This window comes from Coturnix japonica, chromosome Z, assembly GCF_054131305.1.
Source record: "Coturnix japonica strain WE chromosome Z, WE-NBRP24, whole genome shotgun sequence".
NCBI lineage: Eukaryota > Metazoa > Chordata > Aves > Galliformes > Phasianidae > Coturnix > Coturnix japonica.
In genome coordinates this window covers 35,701,334-35,720,228 of record NC_140702.1, presented here as the reverse complement: position 1 = coordinate 35,720,228, position 18,895 = coordinate 35,701,334, and the positions used below count along the sequence as shown (strand labels likewise).

Here is an 18,895-nt window from a genome sequence, read left to right as displayed (position 1 = left end):
AGCAAAGTTGTGGTTTGGGGTTGTTTAGACCTGATTTAGTGTAAAATATCTGTAATTCACCAGATAATTTAGCATGAGTGCAGAGGAACCAGAAGAAATGTTTTTCCTTGTAGTCCTTTGAAAAGCAGCCTATACACATGATGCATGCCACAGTATATGTGACATGCACAAGAGGAGCATCATAGCTAGTGAAAAGAGAAAATGCAGAACATCATGCTTTTAGGCTGTTATACCATGCTGTCCTGAGAGCATCTGTCCACTGAGAGACCTGAGATAGTCTGTGTCTTCTGCTTCTCCCTCTGATGTCTTTAAACAGCTCCTGACCTCAGGTCTGTGTATTCCTGTAGGACATGCAGAGGCTGGAAGGTTCCCAGGTGTCCTAACCTTCATTAGATACTTCAAAGTCAGCTAGTTAGATATCCTGTGGTTTTCCACTTCATTCAATTGCAGCTTAGAACTGTTAACCTTTCTCCTCTGTTACAGTCCCGGGGAAATATTCAGGACAGTGAGCAATGTTATGAGAATATTTTATTTTAAACCAGTTCAGAATTTCAGTTTAAAAACTTGATCACTGGTTTGTCTTCTTTTCAGGGGAAAAAAAACAAAACAAAACAAAAAAACCCCAGAAAAACCTCAGTTACAGTGCAGAGTTCAGAATCCATTGTTTATTATGCTACCTAGTCAAAGATCTGTCTTGCTAATGTTTAAAACTGAAGTCCTGTCCTTGTTCAATAGCGAGGGGGAAGTGGAAATGGGCTACACAGAATGCATGCTTGAGATCTAAAGATGTTGGTATGCTGATGGCATCCTTCGTTTTTAAAAAAAGGTCAGTGAGCTTGACTTTTTTTACACAATGACCCCTTTGTACTAGTCCACCAGTTAGGAAGTGAAGATGGGAATTGGTCTCATTTTTGTTGATGGGGTGAGAATCTCTTTAGGGAGAGAAGTGTGGTAGGCAGAGTTCTTGTGGTTGGTTGTGTCTGCTTCTCTGAGCATCTAGGGAAGTATCTTTATAGTAACATGGGAAACTAAACCCTCACAGAGAATAGGTGAAACTTAATCTTGGACTTTAGCTCCTCAATCAACTTGGCATTGTAACACACTGCACTCTGGATGAGAGATGAGAATCACGTTAGAGTGATTCTTAAATAGCTTCTTAAATCAGGGATGAAATATCAGTGTATTGCTGGAACATTGCTTCTGCAGCAAAACTCACAAAGTAGATATCAGCAAGGAGCATCAGCTAATAAGGTCTCTCCTGAACCTGTGTGGGGCAGGATGTAGATCAGGACAACTCTCCTACGTGAGCCTTGTCTAGAAAATGTTTATGGAGAAGTGGAACTGAAATTTTAGAGGGTACCCTAAGATGCAGTATATATAAACCTGTCAGCACTGCGGAATAATAAATACATTTATAAGTATAGCAAAAGATACTTTGCTGATGCCAGTGAGAAAACTTAATGTGTTTAGTGGTAGTTACGAACACGGGCAATAGACCAAATGCTTTTCGTTCAGACAGAGGTGTTCATGAGCAATCATGCTCATGTCCTTGTTCATATTCATGATTATATATGTCAGACATTTTTGGTTTGGTATGTAACCTGCCATCAGTCTGCAGATAATTACCTTCCCAAGTGTGGCTGAAAGTTTTCTGCTTTCCTTAACAGAACTTTTTAGTTTCAATATTTTTGTGTGTGCAGTATATTCATAGTATAATCACTTATACAAAAATAAATAAATAAATAAATAAATATTTTTTAAAAAATCCACATACAAATCCATCCATTTTTGAAATACTTCATGGCTTCACTGGCTATGATTCACATCTTCAAATACAGTTGTACATCTGACACATTTCTGTTTTTTCATTTAATTAAAAAAAGGCTGCTAATCATGAAAAACATGTTTAAAATGTTAAAGATGGAAAGACAAGCAAAGTGAGCTGGAATTAATTTTGCATGGATTTGCATGATTCCTGCAGCCAAATTAAACATATTTGTTTTTTCTTTTCTACAAAATAATGTTTTGTAGTTTTCTGTGTAGATCTTAGTCTGTCTTTGGCAGAACTAAATGTCATTGTAGATTCCTTGTACTAACATCACCTTGACCACTGGATTGTGAAAATAATTTCATTTTCTTTACTGTAAGGAATTCGGTAATCATTTTGTAGAGAAGTGGAATAGTTTGGATTGGAAAAACAGGTCTAAACCACAATTCATGCAAAACTCCTAGCACAGAAAGTGAATGATGTTGTGCAGGGCAAGTAGGAAGTGCTGTCAAAAGTCAGGACTACATGGAGTAAAGTAATGCCTCCAGACCAGGATGATCATCGCCAAAGGGCTAGTAGGCCAACAATAATGCCAGGTGAACCCTCTTCAGTGAGATCAATGAGAAACAGAAGTAATAGTTTGAGTGACAGATGACATTTGTTTTTTCTTTTTTTTTTTTTTTTAAAGGGAAAAAGTCTGTCTTGATTATGGGAAAAAGTTAGACAAATTGAGAAATGATAGAGAAATGTAAGGAAGGATTTGAAAACTAGGTTAAAGGAAACTAGGAGTGGGAAATCTGTGGGGCAAGTGAGAAGACTAGAAGTGAGAAAGCAGGAAGTTTCCTAAACTGTGATAGGAGAAAAAAAGTAGAAGACTGTGATATAGCTAATGGAAGGCATACTAAAGAAGTGAAAAATCACACCTTCTTCATTTTCATACTAGTAAGATTGAATATATTCTGAGGAGAAAGAAACTGGAGAAAGAATTAAGACAGGAGCAAGAAATTGTGGAGTAGTTGCTAGGACTGAAGATGCAACATTTAATTGTGATGTCACAATTGGGACTAAATTCCATCAGCTGGAGGGATGACAGATGGTTACTGTGAGTTCTGTCTGTCTGGAAGGGTTTGGGTGGCCCCAGCCTGGCTTTGAAAAGGTGGTAAAAAAATGGCAGGCATGTGAATGAGGAAAGGAAGTGAATGATAATCCTCACCAATGAAATAGCAAGACAGTTGAAAGGGGATGGTGCAGACCTTTGGAAAGTATCTACTCTGATGAACTGTCAGTCAGAAAAAGAGCAGATAATGAATCCCAGCACAATCTAAATTTGTTCTAGATCGGGTGAGTACTGGGAGTACATCCCTCAGAGATGTCTTGCAGAGGTTGTCAAACTAGTCATAGTAACTGGTCAGCTGGTACTAGGAGCAGCAGAGTAAAATCCCGGGAAGCTGGATCTTTTCACAATCCGTTGTCAACCTGAATTCAAGATCTTGTGATCAATGGAATTGTGTGAGTAGAGTTTCTTTGTTAGTGTGAAATGTGGTACCAGAAGGTACCCATGATACTATTTTGAAATAGTAGGAAAAGAACTGTGTTTCTCACAGTATCACTCGTGCGGGTTGGAAGGGACCTTAGAGATCATCGAGTCCAACCCCCAGGATTTGATCCTCCTGTGTAGCAGAGAGGCACTTCTACCACTTGCGCCACAGGGGGGATTCGAACCCGGGTCTCTGGTGTTGCAAAGTGGCGTCCTTAACCACTGCACCACTGGAGGCACACATATTCTGTTGGAATACGATGTCCTTCTTCTAAAAGTCTCACAGTCAGCTGTCTTTTGTTGTGCTTCATGGTGCATCCATATAGCCATGAGTTCCTGTACACATTTTAAAGTAAACAAAGCAAATAAAAAGATTAAACCTCAGTTCAAGAGGAATACTGAAAATTGAACTGGCAGGGCCAAGGAATAATTTTCTTGTGCCACAGCTGTTGCAAGTTAAGATATGAAAGTTTGTTCTGAAAAGCTCTATAAAGAACATGTTGGCAGTCTGACCACTAGCCAGGACACCTCTGTTTGCAGAGGTTTTCTTAATCTGACCTGTCCTGATCACGTGGTCTCAAGATTGGATGTGAACACTTCAAAGAATGCAGTAAGTGGGCAGTGGACAGGCTTCCTTGGGGTATTTCAAGGAATATGGTGATGTTCAGTGTGTGTGCAACTAAAACTAGGACTGAAGCAGAAAAATAAGGCCTCTCCCATCCACACTGTGCAAATATTTGTATGCATAGGAATACCTGATTAGCCTTCTTAAAGCTGAGCAACAGACTCTATTGTTGTGACAACTGCTGCAGAGCTTGGCCAGTAGCAAGAGCAAACCTGTTTGTACTAGCCTGGTTTCTACATCCTATTGCTTTTTCAGCATGGAAACAACACTCGTGGAAACAGGAGCTCTAGATTGGTGCAGGATAAGCACTGTGAATTACTTTACAGGTAGGGCACTTACAGCATGAATGAAAGAGGAGAATTTTGCCCTCGGTCTACCAACTGCAAAGTTCTTTCTCAATTTACCATGTGGTCGCACTGCAATTTTTAAGTAAGTCTATTGGTTTCTGGTTTTGTTATAATGTAGGTTTTCAAACTTTCTTTCATCTGTAGCTTGTCACTGTAATCCACAGCGCATCTCTTTCACTCTTACTTAAGTAAATGTCCTTTTTATTCCCAGACCTGCTTGTTCTTTACTGATAATCCTTTAACTCTTTTTTGGAAGTATTTTCAATGGCATACAAAAAATGTAAATTTCCCTGGTGAGCACGACTGTTGTGTTTCAGAATACAGGGAAAAAGGTATAATCTCCTTTTGACTGTAATTCTGCAATTCAGAATTTTTATTGGCCTATATATTTTTAGTAAAATAATTGTTACCATTTTATTTTACAATACTAATATCAGTATTACTGCAATGGATTTTGCTGACCTATTTGTATACAAGTTACCAAAATTAACTTTAATACTGCTAGTAGTTATTCTCAAACTTTGGCAGTGCTAATGTTTTGTCCTTCAAAAAAAGAGGGTAGTGGAAGTATCAGTTTCTAAAGCAGTGATTCTTAAGGAATCTTTTAAGGAAGATTTTTAATCTCTAGAAAGTGAAAATGCTGGTAATTAAATAGGCTGCTGAAATGGAAACCAGAAGACTCTTTAAAAATAACCCATTTCTTACATCCATGAGCTTACTGTCTTTGACAGCACTGAGCACTCCTCTGTGCAGATACAACCTGTGGACTTTTGCATTGCCATGTAGCAGTGGGAAAAGAAGTTGTTGTATTTGTTTCTTCATGCAGTGGATGACAAATAGAAGAAGTCTTTTCATCCTTGCACCTTGTTAGTGTACCTATCTCTGCTGACCAGGGTATTTCCAAGGGTATGTCATTGGTGGTCATTTGGCTGTTTGATGTTTTTCTTCATGTTCTCTTGGGCTGATCATGTTTTTAGAAAAATCTTGGCTTGATGTTTATCCAGTTTCTTAGAATGGTTGATTTTTTTTTTTTAAATAAAAGCTTTTTGAAATCAGAAGAGCAGTTCTGTAAGCTTAATTACAGAAGTTATTATTTATCTGAAGAATAACTAATAATTAATATGTAGATAGTTATTTGCAGTAGGAGTGTTAAGTGAGCCAAGATGAAAAGATGAAGCTTTCTCTGTGTTGTAGTAAGTAGCACAATAACTAGATATCCAATTGAAAGCTGTTTGAAGTAACTTGTAGGAATGGAAACTTTACAAGAAAAATGAAAAATATCATTGAGGAGGAAAAATTCAGTCAGAATGAGGACGTAGTGAAATGTAAGATATATTTAGAGAAAATTATCATACACCTTCCAACATCTTATCTATTTGTTAGCTTTCTTCTTCCCATTTTACCCCCGTAGTACTTAAACAACACAAAGAGGTAGTTTCTTGGTCTATTTCTGCCATATAAATTACTACTTCTCATTTAAATGTATTTCATCATTCCTTTCTGTGCAGGAAAAAAAACCACCAAAACATTTTCCTTTTAGAGCTAAATGTTTACTCATCATAAAAAGCGTGCGCAATTACCTTTCAACCCTAGGAAAGATCCAGAGACTGAAAATTCCTGTTCTGCATCAGTGGGTACCAAGAAAGACCAAGTGGTGGTATGAACAATCAACTGCATTTTTTGCTTGCTTACTGTAATAAACATAACTTATATAAACACAGAACTATGTGTGTGCATATAAAGATATATATAACACATTATATATCGTACATAGCCCAAAATTTAGAAAAAGGGACATCTTTTGTTTTGTTGCCTAAATGTAGATCATGTTGTCTAGAGTGAATGTGAAATTTCTTTTAATGAATAGTTTGTAAGTGCTGTTTTTGAGGAACCTTGAAGAAAGATCCACTTGGACATGTAAAAAATTGGAATTAGGAGCATGTATTGGGAGTTCATTAATGATTCAGGATGATTGGTTTCAGTTTTCCCTCCTTCCTTTCACAAGGCAAAATCCAATCAATACTTTCCTTTCAAGGTCACAACTGCTGCTCGGTCTCTGTCCTTCTTATAACCCTTTCCCAACCACATGTGTGTTCTGGAGGATTTAATTACTGTTTTAATCAAGGTTGTCATCAATAACTCTTGGCATCTTCAGGCTCAGACATAAAGCTGTATTATTACATTAGAGGGTTCAACTCTAATCCAAGTGCAAGGGAGCTGTGGTGATGAATAGCTTCAGGTCACACTGTTTGGCAGTCATGAAAGGAGCTTTTTCCCTCCCTTCCTGTCCCCAGTAATTCTACGGTTGTGTTATAGCCAGGAAAGTATGTTCAGCTGTGAAGGAATGGTATTCAATTTCAGATATTTGATTCTGCGAGATTTGTAAAGTTGAGTTCAGTTTGAGAAAATAGTTTCTCTTTATGTGAAGGATATTTTTAAATTGTACATGTTGTGATCCATCACAGTGTATTTGGAAATTGGAAATTTGTTCTCTGGAACAGCACCAAAAAAAAAAAAAAAAAAAAAAAAAGAAGTAGGTTTTAAAAAAAGTTTTTAAAAATATTATTTTGTTGTTTTTTCCATCTTTGGAAAGGAAATTGGTTCAGCATAGAAGAAAAGTCCCAGAGTCCCAGATCCTCTGATGAGGATCGTAAGTTTTATCATGGTGAAACAGCTTTCCTGTTTTAGGAAATATCATAAGCAGTCACCCACAGATACAGAAGAATATCTTAATTATGCTTTTGTTTGGAATCTCACTGGAGTATTCTCTCAGCCAAGCCATTTGCTTTCTGAATAGGCTGCTAAAATACATGTATATCAAATTGCTAAATATTATTTATCTACTTCTAAAAATATAAATTGTGTATTTTCAAAGTGATATTTGAGATACGTTCACTTGATGAGAATGAGCTGAACATACTACTAGCAGTCTAATATACTAGACCAAAAAAGTTAGTCCAGTGTAATTTTTATGTCATAGTATCATAGTATCATAGTCTCGTGCGGGTTGGAAGGGACCTTAGAGATCATCGAGTCCAACCTCCTGGGATTCGAGCCGCTGTGTAGCAGAGCGGCACTTCTACCACTTGCGCCACAGGGGGGATTCGAACCCAGGGCTTCCGGTGTTGCAACGCGGCATTCCTACCACTTGTGCCACCGGGGCACACATGTCATCTGAAAGACAGCAAATAAAATTTATGACATTATCTCTTTATTCTCCTGAGAGGGAGTTATCATAATATTTTCAGAATCAGGCTCTTGGAGGTCAGATGTATTGTAGAACACTAAGAACACAATCAATCATGCTTGCTGAACACAATAAATCCAGATTTGCTGTGGGTTGTAATCCTTAACTAGTCAAAGAATATCTGCAGTTCACTTTACCCTCTCTACTGGTGTAGTATTTAGCATGGTTCAAAATCAGTGTTATATATACTCTATTGACTTTATGCTGTTCATAACATGCTGGTAATAGAAAATTTACTTCTATTGCTTGTGTGTGTGTGTGCACGTGGAGGGCCAGTACTTTAAAATTAATGTAATTTCCAAGGAGAAAACTGTTTGGTGACCTGTAAAGTGTGCTGGAATGTATTTGTGTATACATACTTATACAAATCTATAACTACACAAATTTTCAAGCAGTGTAACTGGTGCAGATTGTTAAAATTGATGTATGGTTGGTGATTGCTTTTATTTGTTTTCTGTTTTTATACATTTGTCCCTACCTTGAATTCATAACATACTGGTCACAGATTCGTTGCCTTGCATATGAAAGTCATAGTTTCATGTTTCAGAGAGTACTTAGAACCAGTATCTAAAAACCTGGGACAAAGCTTTTTAATTTTAGAGTGTTTCTTTGTATACACTGTGATCACTCTTGCTGAGCTACCACAGATTAGAAGAGGAGGAGAACATTACATTGCCTCCTGCATTACAGGAACAGCAAAAGAACACTAGGCCTTTGGCACAACAGATGGCAGCTGGGAGAAACTTCAGGCAATGTAAGTTGGTTAGAGGCTAATTTCAGTACTGGGAGTGAAGAGTAGTGCCAGGTCCTGAACAAGCTGCTTTCCTAGTAGGCCTTCTAAGCATTCACTAATGTAGTGAGTTACTGATTTGGCTATTAATGAACCAGATTTTGGTCTATATATGATCCTCAACAGAAGCAAACACCCCAGCAGAAAACTATAAACAAAAATGTGCTCCTTGAGGTATGACTAAGGATTGGTCTTTGACTTCATAAGGAACTTTCAAGACATCAAGTGTGAAGGATGAGCATTAGGTGCAGGTGGGAGGTGATTCCTTTCCTCTACTCTGCTCTTGTGAGACCTCACCTGCAGTACTGCATCCAGTTCTGTGAATATTTTAAAGCCATGCGATTTTCTATAGCTCTGAAACATACGTACAAGCTGTGTTTACTAGAATCAAGTAAAAAAAGAAATATGTAAATTAACGTGACAGCTCTTCCTTGTGGTATAGAACATTAGCTGGAAAGTGCAAACTGAGAAGAGTCTGGAAGTATCACAGTGGGCTTTCTCTCCTGTAGATCAGGACAGAAGATAATACAATTGGTGAAGAAATGTAAATATAAAAAAGAGTACAACTGGCAGTTGCAAACTGAGCCCTGAAAATTGCATTAATGGTAATGCATTCCATTCCAGTTCATGGTGAAGTAAAAGGAGTTGGTCTGGTAGATCAAATATGGCTTTCATTGAAAGACTGCAACAATGAAGGTGAGATGATAAAGCTATTCAGACTCCTAACCTATAAAGAATGAAGACTATATTGTTTCTACATATACCTGCTGAATTTACAGAATTATTTATTCTTAGAACACATGTAATTATAAAATACTGTGGTTGTTTAGAGGATTTTATTTTTTTTTCCAGGGTACATGTATCCTGTATGTACATATTCAGTTCATACAATTTTGGTGTAAAATTGTTAATAAGACAAAATTATGAATAATACTGTTATATCTTTGGTTCATGTATTAATTTGGGAAGTTCTATTTCTTTAATAGAACTTTAAACTCCTTTTTCTTTAAGGAGTTTGAACAAGCCTTGAGAAAGATTTTATTTCATGGAAATATTTAATAAATGGAGACTTGGACTAAATGGACTGAATAAGAGTATGAGAGTATAACTTGCTGTCTTGTTTCATTCATTAGAAGTATATTGTGAAGTAGGACTTGGTGAGCATTTATTTAGTGTAAGCAGACCCAGCACTACATCTGTGAAAAAGTCCCAAGTAATCATGTTTAGACTTGTGTCTTTAGATGAGTAGGGTTTTTTGTTTGTTTGTTTTTGAGTTTGCTAATATTTACAATTATCATCTTCTTTCCCAGTCCAGACAAGAACAAAATTACAAGAACTCTCAAGTACCTGTTAATGTATTTTTCAGAGAGAATGTAAAAAAAACTTACTTTCTATTCCATCAGTATTGATTCATGGCATTAAGCCTAAATAATTAGAACAGGACAAGTATCAGGCTTTTGTGTCCTACATTAACAAAATTGTTACAATTATTTTGAAAATTACTTAACCAGTTACAATACTAGCATGCATTTCACATTAACTGACTCACCCTCTCCTCTCCATTGTACATCAGATAATCAGAAATAATTCAATTCTGTATTATCTGTAAAGTAGTCTCGCTGGGGAGAAGATACAGTGTGTGGTTTGCATGTACTGTATCATTTCACCACTTCTGGGGCAAAGCATATCAGCATTTGTGGGCATCATAGCAAAAGGGTGTAGCTTATTTTCTTTGGTCCTGAGGGAAAGTTGTAGGTCATGACCATATATTTGAAAATCTTTTCTCCCTCATCCCTCAAAAAAGATGTCCTCATCCACGCTCTGTACTGTGAATAATTCTTGACCAGTGCTGTCCTAGGAACCATACTGGAACATTGTGTGGGAGAGTGTTATTTATCTTAGGTCAAAAAGGTGCTGTAATAAAATATACATGAAATAATTATGCCTAAAAAGTAAGATGTACATGTTCCAAAGTGTGGGCTTTGGCCTTTCCTTTTTTACTGACAGAGATGTATCCTGAGCCTCTTTGTTTTTCAAGTCCTCAGCACCAGTCTGGGTGGAGTCAACTGAATTCTAATTTATGCTATCCTGTTCCCTTCAAAATTTATGATGGAAATGCCTTTGGGAGTGTGTTTATTTGGTTGGATAGCAGGACAGGATATTGATCCAGATGTACAAGAAAGGAAAGACTAACTCTATCGCCGTTCCCACAGCCTGGAAAGTTAGGTTTGTTGTACATCTGCAGAAGCAGACAAATAGGATCTAGAAAGGATCTAAAATGCATATAGCATACTGTGTGTTAGATGTGGATAGGAAAACCAGTACCTGTTGCAGGAACAGAGCTTCAAAAAAGAAAACAGTCTTATTCACTTACTTGTTAATAGCCTCTCCTAGCAGTTAAGGCAATAAGCCAGTAAATAGTATCCATTATATACTCATGTCTAATTTACTTCATGTTAATTCAGTTTATAATTATACTGTATCATTTAGTAAAACTGTTTACTTTTCCCTGTACAAATTGGCTGAGTCTTCAGATGGAGATATACAATTAGCCTATTAAATGTAGTACATATTCAGTTTTGTCAAAAAGGTGACACAGAAGGTGGTATTCTTAAATATAAAGAGAGGGGATGTACCTTTTCCCTTGAGACCAACCCAGATTGCCATTCTCCCCCTCTGTTCCTTGCTGCGTCCTGTGAAGAGTGCTCCTCTGAAGGGGAGGTCCATTTTGTGCTCGCATAAAATGGAGAACAGAAGAAAGCAAAGCAAGGATAAATTTTAAGTGCACATTGTTTCTGGCTCAAAGTGCTGTGCTTCAGGAGATTCAGACTGTTTTATGTAGTTCTGAGTTGAGCAGTTTTTCTCCGTCTTCTGTGTATGCATGGAATCACAGGTGCATTCACAGGCAGGCACAGGCAGTGTCTTCAGTGTGATTCCAACTTAGTGAAGCATCTGGGCAGACATAAATGTTCCTGTAGCCTTAGGAGAGGGGCAAGACCTTAGTTTACATTCTTCAGCCTATCTGAGAAATGTGTGCCAAACACTGGGATGGCCTTCCTTAGCTACAAATCCAGACCATGATTTTCATGAGGAACCATTCTGTGTGCCTTATTTCTCTACCTGCAAGTCACAAGTGACACTTGGAGGATCATGGTGTGCATAAGGTTCAGTAAAAAGTGATTGTAAGCTTGTCTGTTCTTTAGCCTGCGACGTTAGGATTTGTGAGTGTATTTGGGGACCTGTATCTTAATATTTTTTAACAGGAGAGGAATACTTGAATCAAAGTTGTATCAAAGTGTTGCAGTGATCTCTCACCCTGTGGTCTTACAGTCTACACAAAATGAAGGAGGAAAAGATGCACAAAAAAACTGTAGCAGTGCTAATGTTGATTCTTGGAATTATGCAAACTAAAACAGTGGTAGAATTGGCTTCAGTATTCAGATAGAGTTAAGCAGAAAGGTTTCTGAGTTGAAAGTGATTCTGTTTTTCAAAGGGGTGAGACATAATTATTCAGTGTCCTTCATGTGCTCTGATCTTCCTTTTAGTGTCTGTAAACTGACACTTGTCAAAAGAGCATCTGTGGCAGCATTTCTGTATGTTACGTTCATACTGTCTCGCTCCAATTTAGGAGTGAGGCAAAGGTTCTTTTGATATGTTATGCCCGGCGTGAGATTAAGAAGAAGAGCATTCAAATGTTGATCCGACCAGTTTATTAGAAATGATAGACAACTGAGGGGATGGGGAAGGGAGAGCGACGAAATATCAAAATTAGGGGGATGGGTGTTGGAAATATCCTCAATAATTTTTGGTCAGGACGGTATCTCTGATAAAAGCAGTTTTTATTCGCGATTGCAATGGCGGGCGCCCTGATGGCAGAAGCGCGCCTTTGGACATGATGTTACAGTTTTTATACCTTTTCTCCCATATGTTTCCCCCTCCCCTCTCCCCTTTGGTTGGGTATTGCAGGTTACAATTTTACCCGAGGTTTGCATTTGTTAATTACATTCTGAAATTTGTTAGTTCACTTGCTATCTTGTCAGTCGCCATCCTGCTGTTTCTGTTTCCAAGATGTCTCGGTACTCTTATCGCATTGATATGTTGATTTCCTCCAAAGCTTCTTTCATTCTGTCCCAGAAATCGTCGTTAAACAAAGAGCCCGGGGCGGGGGGGTGATTCCAGTCCTTCCCGATATCTCTTCAGGCACATCCTTAGGTATTTTTACAATGCATACAACAAAACACTAAAACATACATTGTTGCTAGTTTATACAGGCATATTGTTAATTATTTCAACTTCTCCTCTTTGGATCGTTTATTATTCAGGTCTTCTTTGTCCAGCACCAAAAATCAGTAGTTCTATTTCAGACAGCTGGACAGACAGGAGCTGCAGTCTTTGTACCTAATAACTTCTACCTAATAACTACAAACTGCTTCACTTATATAATGAGACCTTGAAATAAAATATTCTTATCTTATTCTAAATGCAGAAACAACATTTGATTCCCACATGGGGAAGGGAAAGTAGGCGATAGAAAAAGGCAAGATAGAAAAAAAGCAAGAATTACGTTAAAGCAGGGAATAGTCACCTCCTGGATGCAGCAGCGTCCCGTAGCACGTTGTTAACGTTGGTCCGGGGCAAAATAAGCGTAGGGGAGAGCAGCAGCGGAGTAGCAGGCCGCAGATCAATGAAACGCAGAGAAGATGGTCAGAGTAGCGAGGTCTCAAGAAGCAGAGTCTCGGGCAGCGAGGTCCCACGGAGCAGAGTCTCGAGCAGCAATCCCAGAGGAGATAGTAGGCAGCAGTAGGACAACGGTGGAAGAATCTGAGGTCAGATACCTAGAAACCTAAAAGGTTCTTCAGCATGCAGGCATCTTCTTCAGCATGCAGGCGTTCACGTAGAGAGGCATCTGATGACAGGAAAACCTCCTTGTTTCCGTAGTGAAGCATCTGGTGTCAGAAAACCTAAATTCGGGGTTTGTACATGCCCTTTTTATCCTACTTCTTTCCAGCCTTCGAGACATTTCGGGAAGGCTCGGGTCAGAGTCCTGTGATTTCCACAGAGATGGCAGTCTTCCTTGAGATGGGCCAACACAAAAGGCCACTTAAGGGCCATTAGTCCTCAGAGATGGCCATCTTCCTTGAGATAGGCCAACACAAAAGACCACTTAAGGGCCATTAATCAGCATCTTATCTCCCTTTCGTAGCTCCCGGACTTGTCCATCTCCTTAACAAAGGGATTCCTCGAACCTTGGTTCCTGTGTGTCTCAGACAAAGGGAGTCCTGGAACCTTGGCCAGGACTTGCCTGAACTTGTCCATTTCAGCAAACTTTGAGACAGTAATGTAAAAAGCATGGCCTCTTACACATACCAATGAGCATATTAAACAGAAATGCTACGGATGTCATAAGGTAAACAGCCTTTTTTCTTAAAAGCTTTGAATTTCAAGTACTTGCAGAAAGCTTTAAGAAAGGAGTCCTTCATATATTGATTGACCTCTCAGGCATACATGCAGATGAAGTGTAAACTAACCTGTAGACAACTATATTTTAAAGCATATGTGGAGATAGTTGATTGTTATGCCTTTTCCTGCAAAGTGGGTTTCTATTAACATGCATTTTTCTGTGCTTCTATGGAAAGCTTCTGTTTCTACTGTTTTTTTGAGTTTGAACAGTTACTTATTCATACTTCCTCTTTTTACTTTGATCTGCACCTGGATTAGAAGCTGAATAAAATAAATGCACTGACTGGCTTTAAACACTGGTGTTTTGAGCCTCAGGTTTTAACATCCTTGACTGTCACTAATCAATAGCAAGCAAAGAAACTACAGTATCAGGAGCAGTTATGCAAAAAGAAACGTCTATCGGATACTGTGCTGGAAGAGTTGATGACTATCTTTGAGAAAGATGCAGTGTTTTCTTCTTAAGAGTGCAAATGTTTCATTTTCTACTGGTGACTTGCAGAATCAAACTCTATAATCCAGAGACGGGTTAGAAAGCAGGTATGTTTATTCCAGCGTTGCGCAGCGCCGGGTGCAAGGCGGATAGCTCCTCCAAACTTGCACACCGACTTGTAAAACCGTGACACAGATATAGGTACACCTCATGCATAGTCAATGATTTCCCGTAATTCTGATACACATTCTTTATCATGCAGACCCCCTCTTGTTATCGCCCATCTCGTCAGGGAGATGCAACTCCTCTTTTGATATTTACAACACCTAATCCCCTCCTTGCCAGGTGTATCAGGGAGTTCTCACATTCTCTTGTCTGCATCCTTCCTGCTCTCCCAGACCCACTGTCTCCATTCCTTGTTATTCTAACTAACTAAATCATTTTCTGTAAACTACCTTTAACTATCCCCCTTGTAGCCCCCCTTTATTCTGAATTCCAGCAGAGCATCTGTTTTCTGCTTCACTGTTCACTGGCTGCTTGGAAAATGAGCATGTCTTCTATCATGTTGTTTAAAGAAACAAAATAAAAACTCCAGACAAGTTAAAAACAGATTAAATATTAACTAATCCTCAGTGGCAATGTAGGGACTGTCATCCCAAAATATTTTTGTGTGAAAATGAAAAGTTTAATTACCTCATTTCACATTGAGAACATCTCTGTAGGGTCTTCTACTAAAATATGTAGAATTATGTTGACACCCTCTCTCCCTCTCCCCTCCCCCCTTTTAATGAACTTGTAGATCAATGTAACAAACCATTCAGCAGATCGAATGCTGCCTGAAACACCAATGTCAATGGCTCCCATTTTGTTAAGTACATTTGAAAATCTCACACAGGTGGCAGCATCCATAAAATGATAAACAGTTTATCCTTATCTGTGGAGCATAAGTTTAAACATCAGAGAAAAGCTACAGATAGTGGAAAATAAATTTAAATCTTGTTATAACATTTCAGTGTTTTGAAGAGTTACAAAGGAGCAAAGCCTCAAAGCCTCTTAAGTTTTGTTTTACTGTAAGTAGTACTGAGGTTAATGTGACACTGCATAACGTGCTGCCTCCTTTTCTTTTCTTTCTTTTTTTTTTCTTTTCTTTTTTTTTTTTTATTTTATTTTTTTTTCTGAAACAGAGAGTGAGTATGAGAGTCAAGACTCTTAATCTTGATGTACAACTTTATAGGGTAGTCTGCTTAATCTCTTCCGGTCCTGATTTTTCAATTACTAAGTAATTGAAAAAGTCACGAGAAGATCTGATCTGGAAAGAAAGACTAATGTGAAATTGAGATCAACATTTTTCTGAGATTTCCTGTCCTCTAATGAGTTAGAGTGTATCCAAATCTGTATGTTTAGGTCTTAGATTTCAGTTTTTATTTTTTTATTTTTTATTATCCATTCTTTTATCCATAGGTAGAAGGAATAATCACAGAATCATAGAATCATAGAATCATAGAATAGCCTGGGTTGAACAAGTTGAAAAGATCATGTAGTTTCAACCTCCCTGCTATGTGCAAGGTCGACAACTACCAGACCAGGCTGCCCAGAGCCACATCCAGCCTGACCTTGAATGCCTCCAGGGAAGGGGTATCCACAACATCCTTGGGCAACCTGTTCCAGTGTGTCACCACCCCCTGTGTGAAAATTATATGTAATCATATCATCAGACTTCTCAGTACTGCAAACAAGAAGTTCTATATCTCACAGTGTAAAATTTGTGTTTAGAAATAAAAAGTTATGTTAAATGTTTGTGTTACAGTTGTTCTCTGAAACACAATGCATCATTGAGTCTCATGTGTGACAAATCTGGAAGAAGTATGGATCTGTTAAAATATCTTTTGTCCTCTGCTATTGTATAGACATTGCTGTAGTGAGACAAGACATCTTTGTGTAATAAACATTCTGCAGAAACCTCTCCAGGAGGCTTTCTTTTCTTTCCAATAAAAATGAGGTGACATTTTGTCCTCATTTTGCCACTGCATCAGCCAGCACTGCTCTTTGAAACAGTGGCTCAGATCCAAGAAGCAAATAAATCTAGGAATGAATTATTTCATTTAATTTTCTACTTGAAATCAGAAACTAACAAATTTGATAAGAATACTTTTTTAGGTAATCCAACTATGTCTCTTTCTTTCTTTCAGTCAGCAGGTTGAATTTACTCCAAATAAATCACTGTTCATTTAAAGAGACCAGAGATACATGCCATGTTATGCTTGATTGCCTTTAGAAGTATAAATTTATTTGTCTCAAAATACTGTTTGGATCAAAGCCCTAAGTAACATTCTGCTTAGGATAAACCACATGTACTTGGTGAAGAGAAAAAGTTCAATAAGATTTAGGAACTTTCAGTTGAACAACACTTCTTTTGCTTGTGCTTCCTATTGAACATCTGAGTTTACATACAGGATCTCTGAATTTATACAGCTCCAAATATTTAGAGACATATTCAGGAGAGTGGGATGTGAGTGTATGAAACTTAGTCATCATTGCAGGAAACTTTTATTTACTCTGGCAGAACTGAGATCAATTTTGTAATGACCAAAGAAGTCTGCCTGCAGACTCCAACTCATCAGAATGTATTTTCTCGCATCCTTTTAGGCAACAAGGATCTCCGAGAACTAAAATTTTGTATTTCTTTCTTTGTGAAAATGTTTAGAAAACCTTATCATAACATTTTCCTTCCTGTGAGATGGAACATAATCAAGATTTTTTGGGACAGCTAGAGAGGCCAGACTGGATCTGGCTTTGGGCAATTAGATTTAGCTGCGGATGTTCATTGCAGGTCAGTTGGACTATATGATGCTTACAGGTCCCTTTCAGTTCTAAGGATTCTGTGATTAAATTGAGCCAATTGATGAGCTACTATCCCATTAACAGTAGCATTCAGAAATACAATGTTGAAATGCACTAGATAATATGATGCCAGAATTATGCTCATAACTACTCAAATCTATATTGTGCTCTGCTTAAAAGAGGAAAAAGAATTCTCTCTGAAAGTAATGAAGGAAGTCTATTATTGGCTTTTTTTTTTTTTTTTTTTTCCCTAACTGTGGTGCTGTTAATATAGTGAATAGAAAAACTAAAAGCAATTGGTCTTAAAGAGAGATTTTATCAGGCTGTCAATGAAAGTAAACTCTTAGGTGGTTACAGATGATTTAGCATCTGAACAATGGATTTACAAAAGTCCTGAGATAGTTGTTTGCAGTACTTCCAGTTTACAGAAAGTGAACTGTAAACTTAAATAATAATAATAATAAAATCCTCACTCAGCTGGATCTGTATCAGCAACATAATTCATACTGTACTTTATTCAGTACATTCTATTTGGAAGAGAACATATGGATGTAAATTCGGTGTCCTCAGAATAGTATATTGTAGAATCACTATTTGTTACTATCAGTAACAGATATAGATTTATATTAAGACTTATAATGAATTCTGAACTCTCTGAATGATAAACTGATACTGGAAGAAAAGTACTGGTGGGTTATGTTTTGAAATAATTTGTAGTTTTTTTCACTACATTCAAGATACTTGCATCTGAGAGAGATAGATACATAATGTTCACTTAAATGATAAATGAATTTCTGTAATTCTTTATACAGGGAAGATGGATAGCTTTTTTCTCTTCCATTTTTATTAATTTTTTTATTTTTATTTTTTAATTTCTATTCTTTTTGTACAAGTCTAAGTGGCAGCTTACGTAACTGCCATGTTTTTATAGCACTAACATTAAACTCAGAATCTGCATATGTTTGCGTATGTTTGGTGGCCCTGCTAGGCAGGGGGGTTGGAACTACATGATCCTTGAGGTCCCTTCCAACCCGGGTCATTCTGAGATTCTGTGATTCTGTAATCCAGTGCCCTGGCAGCTAAAGGGGCCAAAATCACACTTTGGACATTAGCCTGTCCAACAGGCTGTTGAGCTCTGGGAAGCATTTAGGATGAGACAAATAATCTTCTGAAAACCCACTACCTATAATATTTTGCTATTACTCCAAATAGTCAAAGAGTAAGTGTACAAATTAAATCCAGATTGCTTGCTGCTTAATGCATTTGTAGATTTCTTCACTTCCCCTGAAACTATTTTTAAAGCACTCCTGTGCAATTTCTGTATCTTTGTATTTCAGTCCATTTTTTCTTTTTCACCTGTGGTTTGGCACAGCTGTGACCCCTGTCCTCTGCCTTTCCTCTCCCTTTTCAGCCCTTCTCTTTTCCTTCTTCCCCTTTTTTTTTTTTTTTTTTTTTTTTTCCCACTAGAATGAATGAAAACCCGAAACTTATTTCAGTTTCCTCAAATTGCTTCATTACACACAAAATAAGACCTTGTTTGTTTGTTTGTTTGTTGTTGTCAGGGAACACATAAGAAAAGTGAAAGAAATAAGAGCCAGATGCACAGAATTAGAGAAATACTTCTGTTCTTAGAGAGCTGCTGTTGGAGCACTCAGAAAGAAATCATCTGGTCTTCTACATGTTGAGCACATGTCCTCTTCTCTAGACATGTATTATAATGTGGCAACTCCTCTTGGTGTTTGTAAATATAGCTTTGGAGGTTTGGTTTCTGCTGTAAAAAGGGCATTGCATTTGACCTGAAACTGGCATTCTGAAGTAGAGTTTGACTATGTAAAATAATAAATCCCTGT

At 37.7% G+C, this 18,895-nt stretch overlaps 1 protein-coding gene across 7 annotated transcripts in view; it reads left to right on the top strand.

The window, feature by feature from the left end:
- Positions 1-18,895, top strand: part of NTRK2 (neurotrophic receptor tyrosine kinase 2) — a 203,262-nt gene that overhangs the window by 73,269 nt on the left and 111,098 nt on the right. For 2 of the 7 annotated variants that reach the window (XM_085530321.1, XM_015849251.3), the window contains exon 12: positions 8,939-9,010. The exons of the other annotated variants lie outside the window; for them this stretch is intronic. In XM_085530321.1, the coding sequence (XP_085386447.1) occupies positions 8,939-9,010 (72 nt within the window). The remainder of the gene's footprint in view (positions 1-8,938; positions 9,011-18,895) is intronic. 7 annotated transcript variants of the gene reach the window in all.